This window comes from Pipistrellus hanaki (genome assembly GCF_964339955.1).
Source record: "Pipistrellus hanaki genome assembly, chromosome: 10".
Lineage (NCBI taxonomy): Eukaryota > Metazoa > Chordata > Mammalia > Chiroptera > Vespertilionidae > Pipistrellus > Pipistrellus hanaki.
The window spans coordinates 15,159,464-15,179,081 of NC_140512.1; the positions used below are offsets into that span (position 1 = coordinate 15,159,464).

Consider the following 19,618-nt stretch of genomic DNA (forward strand, 5'->3'; position numbering starts at 1 on the left):
GCTCCACAGGCCCCAGAATCCAGGAATGGAGAAATTCCCTGCACTTACGAAATGTCGAAACATTTTATTTGCATCGTCATAATTCTGTATTGCTACATAGTTTTTCACGTACGTTATTCCTCATTCCTCTCATAAACATTCACGAGGACCTACTCTGTGCCAGACATTTATCTAGATGTTGGAAATACAGCAGTGAACATCACAAATGCAAATCCTGATCTTGCATCCTGGTGTTTAAAACAAGCCTCATTGTTTAATAGGATTTTAAATTATTATATTGACACTTCTTAAAAACACACACACAGAAATTTCACACAGCTTAAACTATGCTTTTAAAAGACAGCCCCTGAGGTGTTAGCAGAATCTGGCTTAATCAGCACATTAGAGAGCTGGAACGGGGTGGGGGTTGTTACGTTGATAAAATGGTGAGCTATTTTCCCCTTGCTTAGCACGGGAAGTGTGCCAGAGAGATTGTGAGAGAATTCTCAGGAGTCCGTTGTGACAGGGGATGGATTGCAGAGAGATGTTTTAAGAGTGAAGTAATTCAGCAATCTCTTTCTTTCTGAATATGGCACTGAACTAATCTCCACCGAGACTTCGTCTGTGTAATTTGGCACTTTTCTATCCGGAGTATTTATTTCTGTAATTCTTAGTTTACTGTTATACGTTCTTACTTGCTGCTACCCACTTTTTTATACGGAGATATAACTGACACAATATTGCACTCGCGTTACTGGTAGACGTACAACATAATGACTTGATATTGCTAAATGATTCGCACAATAAGTTTAGTTAGCATCACCACGCAGTTACATTTTTTCCCTTGTGAGAACTTTTGAGATCTACTCTCTTAGCAATTGCTATCTGCTTTAACGTTTAAAACATTCTAGGGAGCCAAGGCACAACTCAAACAATTAAGATGCATATTTTTAATCAGGTAAATATTTTTTTGTTCCATCATTTGCCAAGATATAATTGAATCCTTTTTCACAAAATATGTATGGCTCAATTAAGCTGGCTTCGTTGCAGGGAAATAAAGGGAGATCCCCTCCCCACCTTCCATTTCCTTCCCCCCCCCCCCCACACACACACACACACACACACACAATCTGTTTGGTCCTAATTAGCCCTACTTCTGTCACAACCTATTCAACACAGCTCAGCTGGTGGGTGATATTGTCCTTTGGCTTCACGTTTTTACTTTTCCTCAAATTTGCTCGGGTCCCAAGAAAAAACCCATGACCTTTCTCAAATCACACACATTTAAGGATTTCCATTTCTAGGCTGCCAGCCTTGTAGTCCTATCGTTCCTCTGTCAACTGTACAACGTGTTTGGGGTTTATCTTTGCGGCCTGCATTGAGTTCAAACTCGTTTCTTCACACAGGGGATGCTTTCTGCTCAGCTTTCAAAGAAAAGTACATTATTTGAATTTGGGGAAAGGTTTAGAAGAATCACTGTTTTAACTTACATAAAAGAAAACACTCTCAACTTACTAGACATACTGGCCCCTTTAAGTGAGTAGTCCTAAGTAATTTCTATGAAATCTGTTGATATTATGGAATGCTAAAGTCTCGTTAAAGTAAAACTTGTGTCAGGAAAAGTCACTAGTATTAGGTCAGAATTGTTTTCCAATGATGATTTTGAATACTAATAATGTTGTAGGAGATAAATTTACATTATTAAGAAAACACGTAATGAAAACAATCTTTTTAAGTGTCTTTACAAATGTTTTAAAATTGTTTAATTATCTACACTTCTTTTTAATTTTTGGTGACGGTTTTATTTGGTCCAGCTAAGCAATTAAACATCATAGAATGTACCTACGGTAATCATTGTGTGTTTTCCTTATTCCAGATAAAAAATATAAGTAAACTGGCAGAAGTCTCCAAAAACAATTCCTTACAGTTAAGTGAGAAACTGTGGAATATGAAAAACCAAAGTGAATCTGAAGAAGAAAACATGAATCTTTTAATCAAAAAACTGAAAAAGTTTCTGTTAGGTAATTCTTTTTAAATATTAGGACTAGTTTTTGTTTCTTTTTTTTTTTTTAATGTATACTCAAGCATCACTACCAATTTCAAATGACATTAATTGGGAATGGCATGCCTAAATCAGGAACATAATACACCCTTTGATTTAAAGTTTCTTAATAAAAATAATCCCAAAATATTAACTCAGTATCAAAAAAAAAAAGATTCTCTTTATGAGATTAATTAGTAATAAATGCTAGAATTTAGTTTAAAAATTTTTTCCCCAAAAAATAAACTTGAAGCTTTAAGTTATTGTACTATTTTTTATAAAAGGAAAAATCCAACATGAAGTTTATATCAGATTCCCTGATTTTAGGATTTTTATCATCTTCTATGCTAACAGTATACATAAGATCAAAGTATGATAAATTTTGGTCATAGGTAGCCTCTAAAATACTCGATATTAACTGTTATTGTCTACTTCCCAAGTCTCATATTGCTCTCTTTGATTGGCCCAAATGAACTATTTAATTCATTATTGTTATGAGTTATTCTTATAATTATTAATTTATTGCTAATTTTGGAAGAGACTTATTTTAAACTTTAGAAAATTATTGGTTAAAGATAAAAAATTAAAAATACAGTTGGATGCCTGGGTTGTGGGCTCCATCCCCAGTGGGGGGTGTGCAAGAGGCAGTTTATCAATGATCCTCTCTCATCACTGATGTTTCCATCTCTCTCTACCTCTCTCTCCTTCTCTGAAATTAATTTTTAAAAAGAACTTATTTATTTTATGCATAACCCATAGACATGGGCAATAGGTCAGTGAAGACCTAGGAAGAGGGGGAGTTGAGGAGGGGCTGGAAGAAGGAGGTAAATGGGGAAAATGGGAGACATCTGTAATACTAACAATACATCTAAAAAATAAGAAAGAAAGAAAGAAAAGGAAAGAAAAGAAAAAAAAATTTAATGGGTTAGTAGAGCAGTCCAAAAAATATTATTTAAAAAAATACAGCTGGAAACTGATGTGGAACCTCATTCTCAAATCATGCAGCTTGGGTACAACACTGTGGGATTAATTTCAAGAGGCTTTGAGTTTCACAGTAACCTTCCAAATTCAATAATTTAACCCTTTATTACACATGAATTAATAGACAGTTGGGGTATCTGTTATAATCTGGACAATCACTTTATTTAACCTGTTTAATATTTATAAGAAACCCCTATGGCCAACCAAGTATATTTTCCAACCTCATGTTTCTAGAAATTATATTAGCAGCTTCTAATCCTGATTGTCAAGATACGAAAAAATTAGGCAGTAAAAGGAATGAATAAAAATGATCAAAATGATCAGTAAAAAATGAATGGGGGTGGAATTAGTCTACTGGACATTTTGTTTGTTCAAAAGCAAATTTTCAGTGAGTTAGGAACTCAACTGAGATTGTGCCAAATAAACTGGCATCTCTCTACAGTTACCAGTTTATTTGGCACAAATTGAAACCGCCAGACCAATTTTGTGAAAATGGTGGGATATGATCTCAATCCTAAGCAATTGTTCAGAAAGTAGGTTCTTGCTTTTAACCTAGTTCACTAGGTCATAGAGCTTATTTCCCATATTAATCCTATTTCTTATTGCTGCTGGAAAAAAAAAATACTTTAAGCTAAAGAACTGAAAAAACTGTTTCCTGATTATTAAAACAAAAATTAGACTAGACAAAGAGAAAAATCGTATTCTATAAAAGAAAGTTCTCTTTTCTGAGTCACAGGAAGCAGTGCCTTTCACCTATCCATTACTCCTCCTTTCCTTGTTAGAAAGCCCAAATAAAATCATCAGACTGTATGGTGGCCCACTATTCAGGTCTTCTTTGACCATTTTATTTTCCTTGTGATCTGTATTCCTTATGAACTAAGTTATGTATCATTTCTCCTAAGAGTCCCATCTAAAAAATTTAAGCATATGATCTCATAATAAATATCAATAAATGTTTGATGACTGAAATTGTGGTTAAATTAAATTCACTTTTTATTATAACATTTTTATAATGAGAATTACCATTTTTAAAGAGCCAACTCCCTGATTCCATTTAAAATATGGTCTTAATTTATTCATAAGCATGCTTATCACATTTTTTTTCCAGAAACATTACAGGGAGTAAAATATTTCTTTTATATTAAACAAAATAGCTAAAGCAAAAATGATTGCAAAAAGGATATATACTCATGTCACGCCATTCAAATACTAAACATCCTCTATTGCTCCCACTGCCTCCTGATCAAAGTCCAAGTTACTTTAGGGAATTCTGTGGTCTGCTCCCAATCTCTGACTTCCATTCCTCCAATTTTAGACACCCCACTCATCTCTCCCCTCCCCAAGAGGGAGCTGTGACCTGTTTCTTTTATTCTGTGGTTCCCTCAATTTGGAATGCCTTTCACCCCTCCCCTCACCCTGTGTTTCACAACCCTCATCTCTGCTGTTCTCCAAGCTGGATTTAAATGGCTTTTTAAAATTCTTCCTGAAGTATTTTCTCCTCCCTCTGGATCCCACATCATGTTGTCTTATATGCATCTCTTCTGTTCTTGTATGATCAGTATTTAGTATATAGAATGACTTCTGTTTTCCCCACCTGATGTGAATGAGGATCTCTAACTTTTTCTGTTGTGCCTCACTAAGGAGCTGGGCAGTGACAAAGAGTTATCACTCCACACACTGACAGTCCACCTTCCACTTCAGTTCTCAAAGAGGGCAATTTTATTTTCCCGAAGAGCAGAGCATAGGTGCATTTAAATGTTTCTTATTTGTTATTCACATGGTACTTTCTAAATTATCACAGTCCCTTTTCAAAATAGACCTTTAAGTAGCATCAGTTATAATTACCCAATTATACAAAAGAGGAAAAATTCTGAGCCTTTTTAATGTCATGGAGGATGAGGAACAAGTTTACTGGGTCCAAATGCAATGCTTCTCCGTTCTCATTCATTGTGCTTGAATATTAATGACAGGTATCTAAACGCTTGAACTGCTTTTGTTTCAGTGCTCATAGTAATCTATTTTTATTTTGTTTTTTTGCGAGGACATTTTGTAGAACATAGGTGATATCCCAAGTTGGTAGTTTTTCACTTTTCCAACAAGTATTAGTGTAGCATATATACAACCCTAGAGTAGCAATGTTCCTTTCAGAGCAAGGGGGAAATTAAGCATGAAGAAGAATCTATGGGATGTAGACATTCTAATCCCTGAGTTCTAGGGACACACAATCAAATGCAAGTGCATTGGACTTTGAGTTCATTGTAGCTATCCTTAAAAGATGGTGTTAGATAAAGAGACCTAATGACCTAAAACCCACCTTTTTATTTAAGAGGAAAATGTGCCTCCAGAGGACATAGAAAAGGTTGCAAATCGTGTACTTGACATCCATCTGCCAATAACATCACAAAGTATAACCCATGAGCTTGACAACATACAGAAACTTATGCAACTCTCTGAGGACTACAGGACAGATGAGGACAAGCTAAATAAAGCAGCAGATAGAGCCCAGAAGATTTTGGTGAAGGCAAAAGCAGCTGAGTAAGTACAGTTTTAATATTCTCATCTTGCCCTGGCTGGTGGCTCAGTTGGTTGGAACATTGTCCTGTACAATAAAAAAGTTGGGGTTCATTTCCCAGACAGGGGTTCAATCCCCGGTCAGGGTGCATAAGGGAAGCAACCAATCAATGTTTCTCTCTCTCTCTCTCTCTCTCTCTCTCTCTCTCTCTCTCTCTCAAGTCAATTACATTTCCTCGGGTGAGGATTGAAAAAGGCCTGTTAGAGCAAAGATGCTAGAATATGCCAGAATTTTAAAAGGTGGTAGGTTCACTGGTAAATTTTCCCCTTCCGGACTTTTTTTCTTCTTCCTTCTTTGCTTCTCTTCTTCCTCCTCCTCCTTCTTTTTCACATTGTACTTTCTAACTTTACCATAATGAGCAGTATGTTGAAATCTAAAGAAAAAAGGCTCAATAAAAAGATGTGTGTGTGTGTGTGTGTGTGTGTGTGTGTGTGTGTGTGTGGTGTTATGAGAAAGGAAGGCTCCTGAAGTATAGGGGGAAAGAAGTATAGACAAGAAGGCCACATCCTGTATGATTCCAACTATGGGACATTCTGGAAAAGGCAAAGCTGTAGGAACAGTAAAAAATATCAGTGGTTGCCAAGGGTTGAGGGGAGGGGTGAATAGGCAGAGCACGGGGGAATGTTAGGAAGGTGAAAATACATAGAATTGTACAAGAGTGAACCCTAATGTAAACTATGAACTCTGGGTGATGATGATGTGTCAGTGTAGGTTCATCAGTTGTAACAAATGTGCCCTCTGGTGAGGCAGGTTGATAATGGGAGGTGGGGGGAGGGGGGGAATATGTGTGTGTGTGTGTGTGTGTGTGTGTGTGTGTGTGTGTGGAGGGGGCGGTAATAGGAAATATCTACCTTCCACTCAATTTTGCTGCAAACCTACAACTGCTCTTAAAAGAAGAGTCTTTTCTTTCTTTTTTTTTTTTCTTTCTTTTTTTAAGGAGAGGATGGGTTGGATGGGGAAGGGGATGTTTTGCGATTGAACTATTTTTGCTCCGGGCACAATCATTTCTAATTACACCTCTGCCACGTTTGTCTGATACTTCACTCACTTGGTACATTCCTCCAAAGGTGTTTGTGAGCCCACAGATCTCAGTAGCTGGAGAATGTTCACTGGAGGTGAGCGCATTTCTATAGCATCACCCATCGCTTGGAATGCTTGTGATTTTAACCTCCGACTGGGCCCCTGGGCAGCTGGAATGCCAGTGAGGCTTAAATAAACCAGAATAAACAGCCCGAAAATGCAGGCCTCTGGTTCTCTCTTTGCTCTCTGCGGAGCCTCTTGACTCTCTCACCCCCACTCCAATAAAGATTTAGAAACTGTTGCTCAAGTTTGAGAAATTACAGAACTGGAATTGGCAAAGAATAGTTTTTTGTTTGATATCTTTTTGTTCGAAACTTGGCAGTGATAGCCCCAACCCTCTCTGTTTATGACAAATTAAGAAGAAATAAGAGCTTATATTTGATGTTCATCTCTGGTGGAATCTGTGTCTGCACATGCATATATATATGTGTGTTTTTATTGGCATTCAGTATGCCTGTTTCTCAAAATGAAGACTCCAAGCCCTTTGCCTTACTGAAGAGTTTCCTTTATAAGTTTACTTTATAAAGAATGCAGTAAATTTTTGGTTGAATCAAATGAGTTATCAAAATGAAACATATGACTAATTGCACAATATTTTTCATTAGAAAAGCAGCACGTGTTCTACAGAATCCCGACGAAATGCTGAATAAGTGGCAACAAGCTGAAATCACTCAAGGACGGGCAAATTCTAACATTGCACAGCTGACGGCCGAGATAACAAAAATAAAAGAGAGCGCGCTGCAGGTATTTCTCTATTTTCCTTGAAACTAATCTGAAATAGATTTTGAGTGTGGAAACAGCCCAGGTTTTACAAATGCCAGTGTCACGCTTGACTTCCCTGTCTGATGGGACTGTAAGGATAAAATAAGATTAGGGTCACATTATGCATTTAATGTTCTACAGCGTCCTCCCAACATCCCTTCATTTTGTTGTTGGCCAATCCTGGGGGATAAAGCAGGTGCTACCATCAGCTTATAAATGAGAAAATGAAGGCCACACAGATAACTAAAGTAGATCTGATGTCAGAGTTGATCCCTTCTGATACCAGGGAGAGTAAGAGACTCTTTATTATTTGTGTTGTTATTTTTTCATCTTCACCCAAGGATATGTTTGTTTTTTATTTGAGAGAGAGAGAGAGAGAGAGAGAGAGAGAGAGAGAGAGAGAGAGAGAGAGAGAGAGGGAGGGAGAGGAAGAGAGAGAGAGAGAAAAGAAGGGGGAACCATTGGTGTGAGAGGAAAACATTGCCTGTTGCCTCCTATACGTGCACCAACCAGGCATTGAACCCACAACCTTGTGGAATAGGGGACGATGCTCCAACCATCTGAGCCAACAGCCAGGGCAGAGACTCTTTAAAGCTCACAACCCAAAGAAAAAACGTGAGTTTGTTGTAACTAAATGTGCATAAAATCTCATCGGAGCATCCTAAGACTGAAAGAATATCTTACTTAGCCAAAAGAAAGGGCTTCATCCGGAGTTCAGAGAGAGAAGACCATGGTTTAGCACACGCAATGGATCCAGGAGAGGAAGTCTGGCAACTAGAGGACAGGGCAGGACCTGGACCCAGGAAATTTTTTTAAACAAACTATATAAGTAGGTACATTGTTATTAACTTAATTAGGGTACTCCTAGCTGGCCTTAATGGTCACCATACATAACAGACAAAAAAATGAAGCCCACACAAGGAAGGAATATGACCCCTATAGGAAGCTGATACCCCAAAAGGCAAAACCCTCAGTGAAATGTTAAACCACTCGGGGGGAGAGAGAGAGAGAGAGAGAGAGAGAGAGAGAGAGAGAGAGAGAGAGAGAGAGAGAGAGAGAGGGAGGGAGGGAGGGAGGGAGGGAGGGAGGGAGAGAGAGAGAGAGAGAGAGAGAGAGAGAGAGAGAGAGAGAGAGAGACAGGGAGAGGGAGAGGGAGAGGGAGAGGGAGAGGGAGAGGGAGAGGGAGAGGGAGAGGGAGAGGGAGAGGGAGAGAGAGAGAGAGAGAGAAAGAGAGAGAACACAATACAGACACTTGCCTCTTGCTCTGGGTAGAGGAGGAAAGTCCTCACTAAGAATTGCTAACCACAGGCTAGATCTTCTGGAGTTTGGGGGTGAGGATTCACACTACCTGGGTGACCCCAACAACCAAAGCTAAAAATGTCATTGAAAGTGGTCCTAGATTGGTAGTGCCCTCAGATGCCTGACAGAGTCAAACAGAAACCCCCCCCCCAAAAAAAAAATACACTTTAAAACCAAACCTCAAAGAATTCCACCCCCACTCCCAAATATATTGCCTCAAACAAGAGAGCAACCAACAAGATCAAAAGGCAACAGACCATAGTTCTTACCATTATTGGGTAGGAATGTTTACTATGTTTAATAAAATAAAAAAAGATATAACCAAAGAATAAGAGACAAGTGATAACAGATGACCAGTTAGATTTGGGGAATATTTAAATAGGACTTCTTGATATGACAAGTATATAAGAAATAAATATAGCATGTTCAGAAATAAATATATCATGTAAGGGGGTGGGGAATTAGAAGCCATGTACATCAAGCGAAAAGTAAAAACAGAATAGAATAATGATATATTTGCACAAAGTTAAAAATATGGAACACTGCACATTGTTAGAAATACTGCAAAGGCATAGAGTTAAAGGCACCAAGAAGAACATGGAATGGTAAATGCTAGATTCTGGTTAGTAGTTGCCTTTGGGGGGGTGGGGAGGCGATATGATGGGGAGCAGTGCCCTGAGGACTTCGGCTCACTGGCCATTTTTAAAAAATATATTTTTATTGATGTCAGAGAGGAAGGGAGAGGTAGAGAGAGAGAGAAACATCAATGGTGACAGAGAATCATTGATTGGCTGCTTTTTGCACCCCTCCCCCCTTCCTGGGGTTCAAGCTCACAACCCAGGTATGTGCCCTTGACCAGAATCAAACCTGGGACCCTTCCGTCCACGGGCTGATACTCTATCCACTGGGCCAAACCAGCGAGGGCGTCACTGGCCATGCTTTATTCTCACTCTGGCTGGTGGGTGCGTGGATATGTTTCATATTGTCTTTTAGAATCTCGTATGTCTGAAATATTTTATCATAACATTTTTCTTTTGTGAATGGAACCAAAAATTCAAAGGAATGCTTTTCTTTCCCTTTACACCTAGCTTATTTTCTGAAGAAGAATTACATCGCTTCTTTTTTTGTTTGTTTGTTTGCTTCTTGTTGCAAAAAGAAACTTTCTCTTTTTCTGATCTCTAAATCAACAACAGACTGAAAATAAGGCCCAGGAGACTGAGAAGGAACTGGACTCAGCAAAGCAACGGTCAGCCCTGGAGGACGGACTTTCCCAGCTGCGGGTCAAGTTGCAAAGGAATCAAGAGCAAGCCGTCCACGTGGGAGCTCAGGCGGAGTCGGCCCAGCGCCAGGCCGGGGGCCTCAAGGAGGTCAGGAGTCCCACCCCCGCCACCAAGAGCACACAGTGCTTCTCTGAAGGCTGACCCTTTATCCCCAGATGTTCGCTCCACTCACCAGCATGGCCTGTAGTGCGGGTCCATGCGCAGTGGTGGATGTGTGTATGGATCCCGATGGGCAGGGAGGTGGGGGAGGGCTGTCTCTGGAGAAGGCAGCGGTCCTCTGGCCAAATCCGGTGGGAGTGTTTACTGGCCACCCATTCGCCCCAGGGCTCTTATAGTCACATGTTATGCCACTATATTGTACCTATTTGCCCTTTACTCTAAAGTCACATTACATGTAAGGAAAACAAGAAGGGAAAGTCACCTGCCGGAGAATAGATGAAGTTACAAAAATCGGAGTGAGTTCATTAAGCAGTTGTGGAAAGTGGCCCGCTCATTTAAGGTGCTGAAAGAACCTATCAGCTCGTGTTCTTAGCAGGATGTCTCCGCTTGGTAGCATTAATACAGTAGCTTAAACAAAAGGAAAATGCGGAAGTATTTTTACAATTGGCCTGTTATCTTGCTTCTAAGCCCTCGTGCTCTGGGTCAAGTTTCCACTGACGGGAGTGGAGAACATTTTCTATGGAACAGAGGTCGACAAAGGGCTTCTTGTCCCCTTCCCTTCCCCCTTCCATATTCTGTTCCTGGGTCTGGCCTTTATCCACCTACGGAACATCCTAAATGGTCAACCACAGAGGCTGACCCCAAAGATGTCCATTCTAGTTCTGAGGGAGATCTTCTTCCTAATGCTTCTGCTTCCCTGCCAGCCTCCCTTCCCGCCTCATTTCTGTCCCACCTTTTTGCCAACCAAACGATGTGTCCTCACTGCACCCAGCACTGCAGCTGTTTGACACACTGAGGAGCGGGCCAGGGCAGGCCCGGGTCATTCTGTCCTGTGTGTCTCTCGCCTTAATGTAGCTCAGGACAAACAGTCGGTCGGTCCTTCATAAGCATCTGCCTTCACATGGAGTGACGACTCAAGATTTTGGAACAAAGTTTAATTAACTAAAGCTGATATTTTTTTTTTCAACCTGAAAAAAAAAAAAAATGCAACGAAAAGCCCTGTTGGAACTATCAGAGTAGTTCAAGTATATTGACTGGATTATGGTTTCCTCTTATTCCTTTTTATGAACAGCACCAGGCAAATGTTGTGTATGCGTACACACTTTCTCCATATTTCCTGATGATGGGAGGATTGATCTGTTACAGGAGTTTGTGGAGCTGAGAAATCAATACGCTGTTCTTCAACACAAGACCAGCGCGGCAGGACTGGCAAAGGAAACCTTAGGAAAAGTGGAGCAGCTAAAAGATGCAGCGGCAAAACTGGCTGGAGATACGGAGGACAAGATAAGAAGGATAGCAGGTACCTCCTCTTCCCCAGCTTTAGGGAGCTGTCGTTGACAAATAGACTTGTATGTGTTTAAACTGGACAGTGTGCCGATTTACTCCAGGTATTCATGGTGAAATAATTACCATAATCAAGTTAATTAACACATCTGTCACCTCATAGGGTTACCTTTGAGAATGCTTAAGGTCTACTCACGTGCACAGTACACTGTTAGTAACTATAATCAGCAACCTCAGTACATTAGATCCTCAGAACTTACTTATCTACTAACTGAAAGTTTGCACCCTTTGACCAATATCTCTTCATTTCACCCATCCCCAACCCCTGGCAGCCACCATTCCATTCCACTATGTTTCTATCAGCTAGACTCTTTCTTTTCTTTTAATTCTGCACATGAATGGAATGAGTGAGATCATACAGTGCTTGTCTTTTTGGCTCAGCTGTCGCCAACCTTCGGACCTCACGGACCACCAGTGGTCTGCAGACCATCGGTTGGCAACTGCTGTTCTGGCTTATTTCACTTAGCATGATGTCTCCAGGTTCTCATCATGTAGCAAAATATATATATTTTAACAGACACTCAGGTTGTTTCCATGCCTTGCCTATTGTGAATAATGCTGCAACGAACTTCAGGATGCATATATATCTCCTCAAGATACAGATTTCGTTTCATCTGAATATACACCCAGAAATGAGATTTCTGGATCATATGGTAGTTCTATCTATTCTTCTACCCATGCTATCAATTTGACATGCTTCATCAGCAGGTAGAATTTATACCAATTTCAATGTAGCATTGACACAATTTAACCAGATGTGAGTCCACTGAGGAGAAAGAAGTAGGAATTGGGTTTATACTTTGGGAGCTTGCATAGCCAAACCTGGTCTGGGGGCAAAGGGATCAACGGAAACAAGCCTGGAGGGTCTGGGTGACCAACAGCAGTGAGAAGACATCAGCGTCCTGTGCCCAAAGGAGCAGGGGAGTAGATCGATGAATCTGGGTCACGTAGGCCTGTGGACGCTGGAACAGAAGGGAAGAGGCCTAGGCCACTGTGACCCAGTGGTTACTGTGTTGGAGCATACAGCAAAGGGTAACAGGTTTTTCCCAGTCAAAGGCGCATACCTGGGTTGCTGGTTTGATCCCTGGCCCTGGTCAGATCAGGGCAAGTGTGGGAGACAGCCAATCTCTCTCTCTCTCTCTCTCTCTCTCTCTCTCTCTCTCTCTACCCCCTTCTCTTCCCACCCCTCCTCTCCCCCCCCCCCCCCGCCCCATTCCTTCCTTTCTTCTCCCTCCCTCTCTTCGGTTGTTTCTAAAAATCAATAGGGGAAAATATACTGAGTGGCCAGATTATTATGATCTCTGAACACATAATAATCTGGCCACTCAGCATATATCCTATATGATAAAAGGCTAATATGCAAATTGTCCCCTCGACCAGGAGTTCAACCAGCAGGCATGCTGGCCAACCGCCCATGTCCCCTCTCCCTGGCCAGACCCCACCCATACATGAATTCATGCACCAGGCCTCTGAGTGGCCAGGCTATTATGTGCTCAGAGATCATCATAATCTGGCCACTCAGCATATATTCTAGGATGGGGATAACACACAAAAGGGTGTTAATTAGCATTCACTCTGTGTTAATCAGAACAAACTGAGATTTACCTTTGGTCACCTTGAAATACCCTTTTCTTAACCCAGTAGTTCTCAACTGGGGGTGATTATGTCTAAAGACATTTCTGCTTATCACAATTAGGAGGTACAACTAGCGTCTAGTGGATGGAGGCCAGGGGTGGTGCTAAACATCCTATACACGGGATACCACCCCAACTCCCAACCCCCAACCCCCAACAAACAATCCTCCTGCCCAAAGTATCAATGGCACTGGGATTGAAAAACCCTCTTCCAAACCTATACTGCGCATTTTCTCCCCTCATGCAAATCGCTCTTTTGGAATCAGTATATCTAGACTCTAGGGCGCCAGGTCACCTAGCAAGGCCAGTAGGTAGCAACCCAGAAGGAATCACATTCTGGACAAGGATTTTGGTCAAAATGGAAATCCTGATGCACACAAAGTGTACACACCTGGAAGGCAAACAATCAGAAAGTTCATTAGGATTTTTGCTTTCCACAACTAATACTCATGATTTTTCTGGACAATCATCATGTCCTTGACTACCTCTAAGAAATATCAAATGATGAGTGGTTTTACTTTTACTTTTGGTTGTATGTATTGTCTCTGAAAGTTTTAAAACAACAATATTTATTTGTAATATAAGTAACAAAGTTTTAAAATAGCCCCAAATCCTCACTTTAAAATGCATATCATCACTATGACAGGAAAAAAAAAAAAAAAAAAAAAAAAGATAAGAAAATGCAATATTAGTATGGACCAAAGCAAAGAAAAACGCATACCAAATGGTTAACATTAGTTATCTCTGGGAGGAGGAGAGTAAAGAAGAAAATGTACTTTTTACATTTATATAATTGTTTTAAAAGTAGTGAGCTTGTGGATACTTTTTTCCATTTTTAGTATTTTCCTAATAATTTTAAAGGAGATACTACGAAAGATTAAAAAAGACAGACACTATGTTTTTTACTTTATACTCTGTCACACAGCAATACCATGAATATCAGTTTCTCTTATCCTTGATCCTTCCAAAGGAGCAAAATCATGGAGAGAATAGTTTCTGTCTTATATTTGATATCAGGATCCAAATTTGTTTCCACTTATCCCCAGAGACTAAAGCCTCCACAGTTCTGGCATTAGGTTGGGAGAGAAGTTTAAGCTGGGGGACTTCTCCGAGGGGTCTAAAACAACACATTCCTCTCTTCATGGTAAGACTGTTTTCGCAACTCAACAAGACAGGAAAGACAGACATTGGTTTGGCCGCCTTCCCGACTCCGCCACTGGAGAAGGGGCTGAGCCACAAGGTCTGTGCTCTGTTCCCATCTGTTTGGAAGTGATGCTTGTGGGATCCCAAAAAGCAACCCTTACTTACCTCGGCAGGATCAACGTTGAGAGAGTCGAAAATGGGCCCTAGTCTGCAGCAGGGTCCCTCCATAGAACTCAGTCAGGCTCCCAGAAAGAAAGAGAAAGCATGCTTGGATGTAATTCTGGATTATGTGTTTGTAAACAGAGTTGTCTCAGCTATCTCTCCAAACAGCTGCATTTGGCTGATGGGTCAGGGGCCAACCTTGGCTGAGAGGCTGGACCTCTCTATGAGGGTCTTTCATCTCAGGCTGCTTTGCAGCAAGGTTGTTTGAAAGTTCCATGAAAATAAGTACAGAAGCTGTGAATCTCTTCAGGTCCTATAAAATCATTTCTTCCACTTTCTATTGGTCAAAATAACTTACAAAGCTGACCTGGTTTGATGGGAGAAGCTACAAAGAATGTGCAAGGATTCTGGGAAGCAAGTGCCAGGGGTATTAATCCAGCATCTAGAAGGGTTCAGGAATCTGGAGAAGGCTCTGTGTAAATTAAATAAGAGTCCAGAGATGAAACATAATTTTGGAAGGCATTTTGGGGGACCAGAGAAGACTTAGCTAAAGGAACTAAGTTCTCCTTGTCTCAGGACCCCTTGCTTTTTATTACCACAAATTGTCCTAAGGCAAGGTAGATATACACTTCAAAGGGTTTAGAGTACAGAATCCATTGTCAGATTGTAGAATTGCCTACAGCTGTTCAGGTGTTTGGCCAGTAGGAGACAATAACATGTAGATTGAAATGCCCTTAGCTGTCTGGCAGCGAGCAATCAATTTATGCATCTTTTTCAGGTTTGGGGAAATGCCCTCAGCCATTCCCAGATGAGTCAGCCCTGCTGACATGCTGGAATTGGCTTCTGGCAAACAAGCAAGGGCCTGGGGGTTCTGGGTGATGGCAGCAGAGAGAAGCCATGAGCAGGGGAGCAGGACATGAATGCTGTGAAGCAGGCCTGCGGGCACTGGAACAGAAGGGAAGAGGCCAGCCCTCGGGAGCTGGAGCTGAGCTGTGAGAACTGACAGAGCCTGCTGCTCACCAGGGAGGAGTGTGCTCACTCTCCCCCCCCCCCCCTCCCTCCCACCACTTCTCAGAACCCACAGTGGCCAAGCGTGCCTGACAGCCAGAGGTCAGGGAGCCAGGTGATGTCATCCATGGAGCCAGCTTTCCAGGACACAGAGCAGGGTGGAGACTGGATCTGGTGGGGCAAGTAAAAAGGAGCCAGCACAGTCTTATTAACAAATGTAGTAGAAACATGGGGGCTTGTCTTTTTTTTTTTTTTTTTTTTAATAATACACTTTCAAAGCTGAATCCCCTTTTCAATCCCAACTGACCTATATTTGAAAGTTTCCAGTGACAGAATGTTGACCACCTTCACAGTAGCTCTGTAGTCTTTGAGCAGCTGTGACTACTAGAAAGTTCTTTATATTCAGACAAAATCCTTAGGGAGCTTTCACCTGCTGGTTGCATTCTATTTCCTCGGGCTGACCAAAGAAAAAGAAAAAAACAAAACAAACAAGAAAAAAGCCCACACACTTAACTCTGCTTTTCTGGCCCTCAAATACTTAAAAATAGCTGTGGCACACGTCTTCTTTCCTTTCTATGAAAATTTCCAGGGCACTCCATTTTTGTTCGCAGGACAGTTTCAGATGTTTTCATAATCCGGTTCCTTCCTCTAAACAGGCTACATGCTAGTTTGACAGTTACCCCAAACCAACTGAACACCAAGGTGTGATCTGACCAAGTAACATTTACCTTCTTTGAGAAGTTCCACTTCAACCCAAAGCCAGTGTCTTTCCTAACGGCCACCTCACTGTCAACCATAGCTGCTTATGCCTCTCCCATCCACTGTTCTGTGGACTCCTTCTTACGGTTTAATATAACTCCCAGATATTTGTTGGTTGAAGAGTGGAAAAATGAATGGATGGACGGACAGATAGGAGTGAAGCCAAGAAAGACATCACGTTGCTTTTACTGTTCAAGGACTTCAATGTTAGCAGGAGAATATGAAGAGAAAAAGTCGGTTCTTTTTACTGAAAGATTGGGAAACCCTAAAGTGAAAGATACATGTTAAAAAGAATAGTTAATATAGAAAGAACAGCCCAGTCGGTGTGGCTCAGTGGTTGAGCATCAACCTATGAACCAAGAAGTCACAGTTCAATTATCGGTCAGGGCATATGCCCAGGATTCAGCTCGATTTCCAGTGAGGGGCATGCAGGAGGCAGTCAATCAATGATTCTCTCTCATCATTGATGTTTCTCTCTCTCTCTCCCTTTCTCTCTGAAATTAATAAAAATATTTTTTGAAAGGGAGGGAGGGAGAGAGAGAGAGAGAGGAAAAGAAAGAAAAAGAAGAAAAGGAAGAAAAGAAGGAAGGAAGGAAGGAAGGAAGGAAGGAAGGAAGGAAGGAAGGAAGGAAGGAAGGAAGGAAGAAAGAAAGAGGAAGAAAGAATCTTTGGAAATATAACACTTCACCAGGTCCAATCAATGCTTATCTTCTGTCTCTTCATTTCTAGTCAACTTGAACTACCGTATTTTTCGGACCATAAGATGCACTTTTTTCCCCCAGAAGTGGGGGGAAAAAGTCCCTGCGTCTTATGGTCCAAATATAGCCTACACATATATTATACTTTTAAAAAAAAAGTTTTTTTTACTTGCCCGGCTCTGTGTGGTCTCTGTGTGCTTGCTGCAGCCACTGTCCATTCCTCTGTGCCCAGAGTGTCTGCCCCGCTCTGTAAACCCCGAGTGGTAGAGGAGTTCCCATGTATGGTAGTCAGCCTCCATGCCCTCGCTGCAGCCATATCTCCATGTCAGCCCAGGTGCGGTGTACGGTAACTGCGTAATCCAAACCCGTAATCATCGCCTGTACCCCTTGCTGGCCCGTACTCCGTGCCCGGAAGAATGCCGCGTCTATTCCCCCAATCATTCCTCTCCGCCCTCTGTTGCCGTGCTTGACTACTGGGTAGGCGTACTGTAGATCTCAGCAGAACCTTTACCATAAATCTTCAACTTTATTCTAATTTATTACTGAAGTCTCTCGTTATTGTGTTTTACAGTACATTTTGTCTTTTGCTGACTGTATTTGTTAATAATGGTTCTAAATGATTCTAAATGCTGCTGTTTACTTTACAGGGTTGATTACATGTGTTTATGACTGTGATGTTGGGTTTTAATGCACATAAAATATTTTAGGACACTATTTGTTTCAGAATCTTTTTTTCTTCATTTCCCTTCTCTAAAAACTGGTGCATCTTATGGGCCGGTGCGTCTTATGGGCCGAAAAATACGGTAGGTACAGATTCACATTGATAAATGCCTTTAGGTAGAAAATACTTTTAGACAAATGTATCAGTTTGTCTACTCCGACTTACACGAAAACCTTGAGTAGTCTGGTGAAAATAAGTGTTTCGTCTAATGAATCAAAACACCAAACTAGATATACCTTTATGCGACACCTAAACTCCACGTGTTTGGTATCACTTGGGCATCCAGGAGGAATTTATCAAACGGAAATACATAATTCCTTTCATTTTCTTTTTTAGATTTAGAAAAGAAGATTCAAGATTTGAATCTAAGTAGACAAAAAAAAGCTGATCAACTGAAACAGTTGGAGGATCACGTCATTGCCATTAAAAATGAAATTGTTGAGCAAGAAAGTAAATATTTAAGCTGCTAGTGTTAGGCCGAGCTGAAATGCAATAGCCAGTGCCTTTGTTTCTGGTTCCTGAGGAGCTGTGCTGAACTTGGGAGCACAGATGATCAGCCTCTTCGACTCCCTACTCCCGTGCAGGAGCCCTCCCCTTGCAGCAGCTCAGCTCAGCTCAGCTCAGCATGCTGGGGAGTGACCCTGGGCCCCGGAAACGCCTCTTCGTGTGGAACAGAAGGGAGAAGAAAAGAGGTTGTCTCTGCTTTCAGAAACCTTTCCTCTTGCCTTTCCTAACTTAAAAATAATTAGTTACATAGGGCAAGTACAAATCAAAATAAGATTCTTTTTACTAATACTAACCATTAAAGTGTCCAGGTGAGGGGTAGTGGAGAATGGGGAGTTACTAACCAACTGGCCTAAAGTTTCAGTTAAGCCAGATGAATAAGTTTCCAGAGATCTGCTGTACAGTATATGTGTAGCTAACAATAATATTCACTTAAAGATGTATTGAGAAAGTGGATCTCATATTAAATGCTCTTACTATGCAACAATAAAATAAAAATAAATGTAAACAAATTAAATGAAAATCAATTATATATTGAATACTAGAATGGAGTGAATATGGGTGGTATATTCTAGTGTTTCTGCGTTTGATTTGGTTTTGCTTTATCTGTAAAACCATTGTTCTCTTCTGAATAAAGTGCATGAAACGCAAAATGTGACTTGTTTTTTTACACCCCTTTTCCTACATATTTATTCTCTCAGCCAAAGGATTTTCTTTTCCCCAAATGACACTGGAATAGTATTCAAAAACTACTTGTCATCATTTGTCTGCAAGCATTTCTGCTGACAATCTGCCCGCTTTGAAGATGGAAGAATGTAAGTGGCCCCAAGAAACCGGGAAAAAAGAAGAAAACGGATTCTCTCCCACTGCTTCCCGAAAGGAACATAGCCATGTGACACCTTCATACCTTGATTTTAGCCCAGTGAGAGCTGAATTAGACTTCTAACCTACAGAACAGGAAGATGAAGTTGTGATGTTTTAAGCCATTGTATTTGTCATAATTGGATTCAGCTATAAAAGGAACCTAATATACCCTCCATTTGTTTTTTTTCCCCTTCAATTGGGTGAGACTATGGTGAGCCAGCTGTAACCATGTAGATGATAAGAATACTGGTGAAAGAAGATAGAAGAAATCTAGGTCCTTGGTGGACTGTAGCAGTGTGGCCCAGCAAGAGGTGAGGACATGAGCTGGGACAGTTTATTAAGGGGACTGTTTTCAAAGATGTGGACAGGGTGGAGGAAAGTCATAGGGGACAGTGCAGCATCCCAGAGCCAGCACTAGGCAGGGGGTCACACCACCCTTAGACAGGGACAACTGCATTCTGTGTAGGAGGGCCACTTAAGAGGAACAATGGTCTCTGGTCAAAGGATACAGCCAGCGGGCACAGCCCTGCAGAGGATCTTGGGGTATAAACACCCTGATGGCCCTGACTGGTTTGGCTCAGTGGATGGAGCCGTCAGCCTGTGGACTGAAGGGTCCCAAGTTCAATGC

At 41.2% G+C, this 19,618-nt stretch overlaps 1 protein-coding gene across 1 annotated transcript in view; it reads left to right on the forward strand.

The window, feature by feature from the left end:
- LAMB4 (laminin subunit beta 4) overlaps positions 1-18,839 on the forward strand; it is an 83,639-nt gene extending 64,800 nt beyond the window's left edge. The window contains exons 30-35 of the mRNA XM_084897794.1: positions 1,856-2,000; positions 5,329-5,536; positions 7,259-7,397; positions 9,908-10,081; positions 11,300-11,453; positions 17,959-18,839. Of these exons, the coding sequence (XP_084753920.1) occupies positions 1,856-2,000; positions 5,329-5,536; positions 7,259-7,397; positions 9,908-10,081; positions 11,300-11,453; positions 17,959-18,092 (954 nt within the window). The 3' untranslated portion in view covers positions 18,093-18,839. The remainder of the gene's footprint in view (positions 1-1,855; positions 2,001-5,328; positions 5,537-7,258; positions 7,398-9,907; positions 10,082-11,299; positions 11,454-17,958) is intronic.
- The last annotated feature ends 779 nt before the right edge of the window (positions 18,840-19,618 follow it).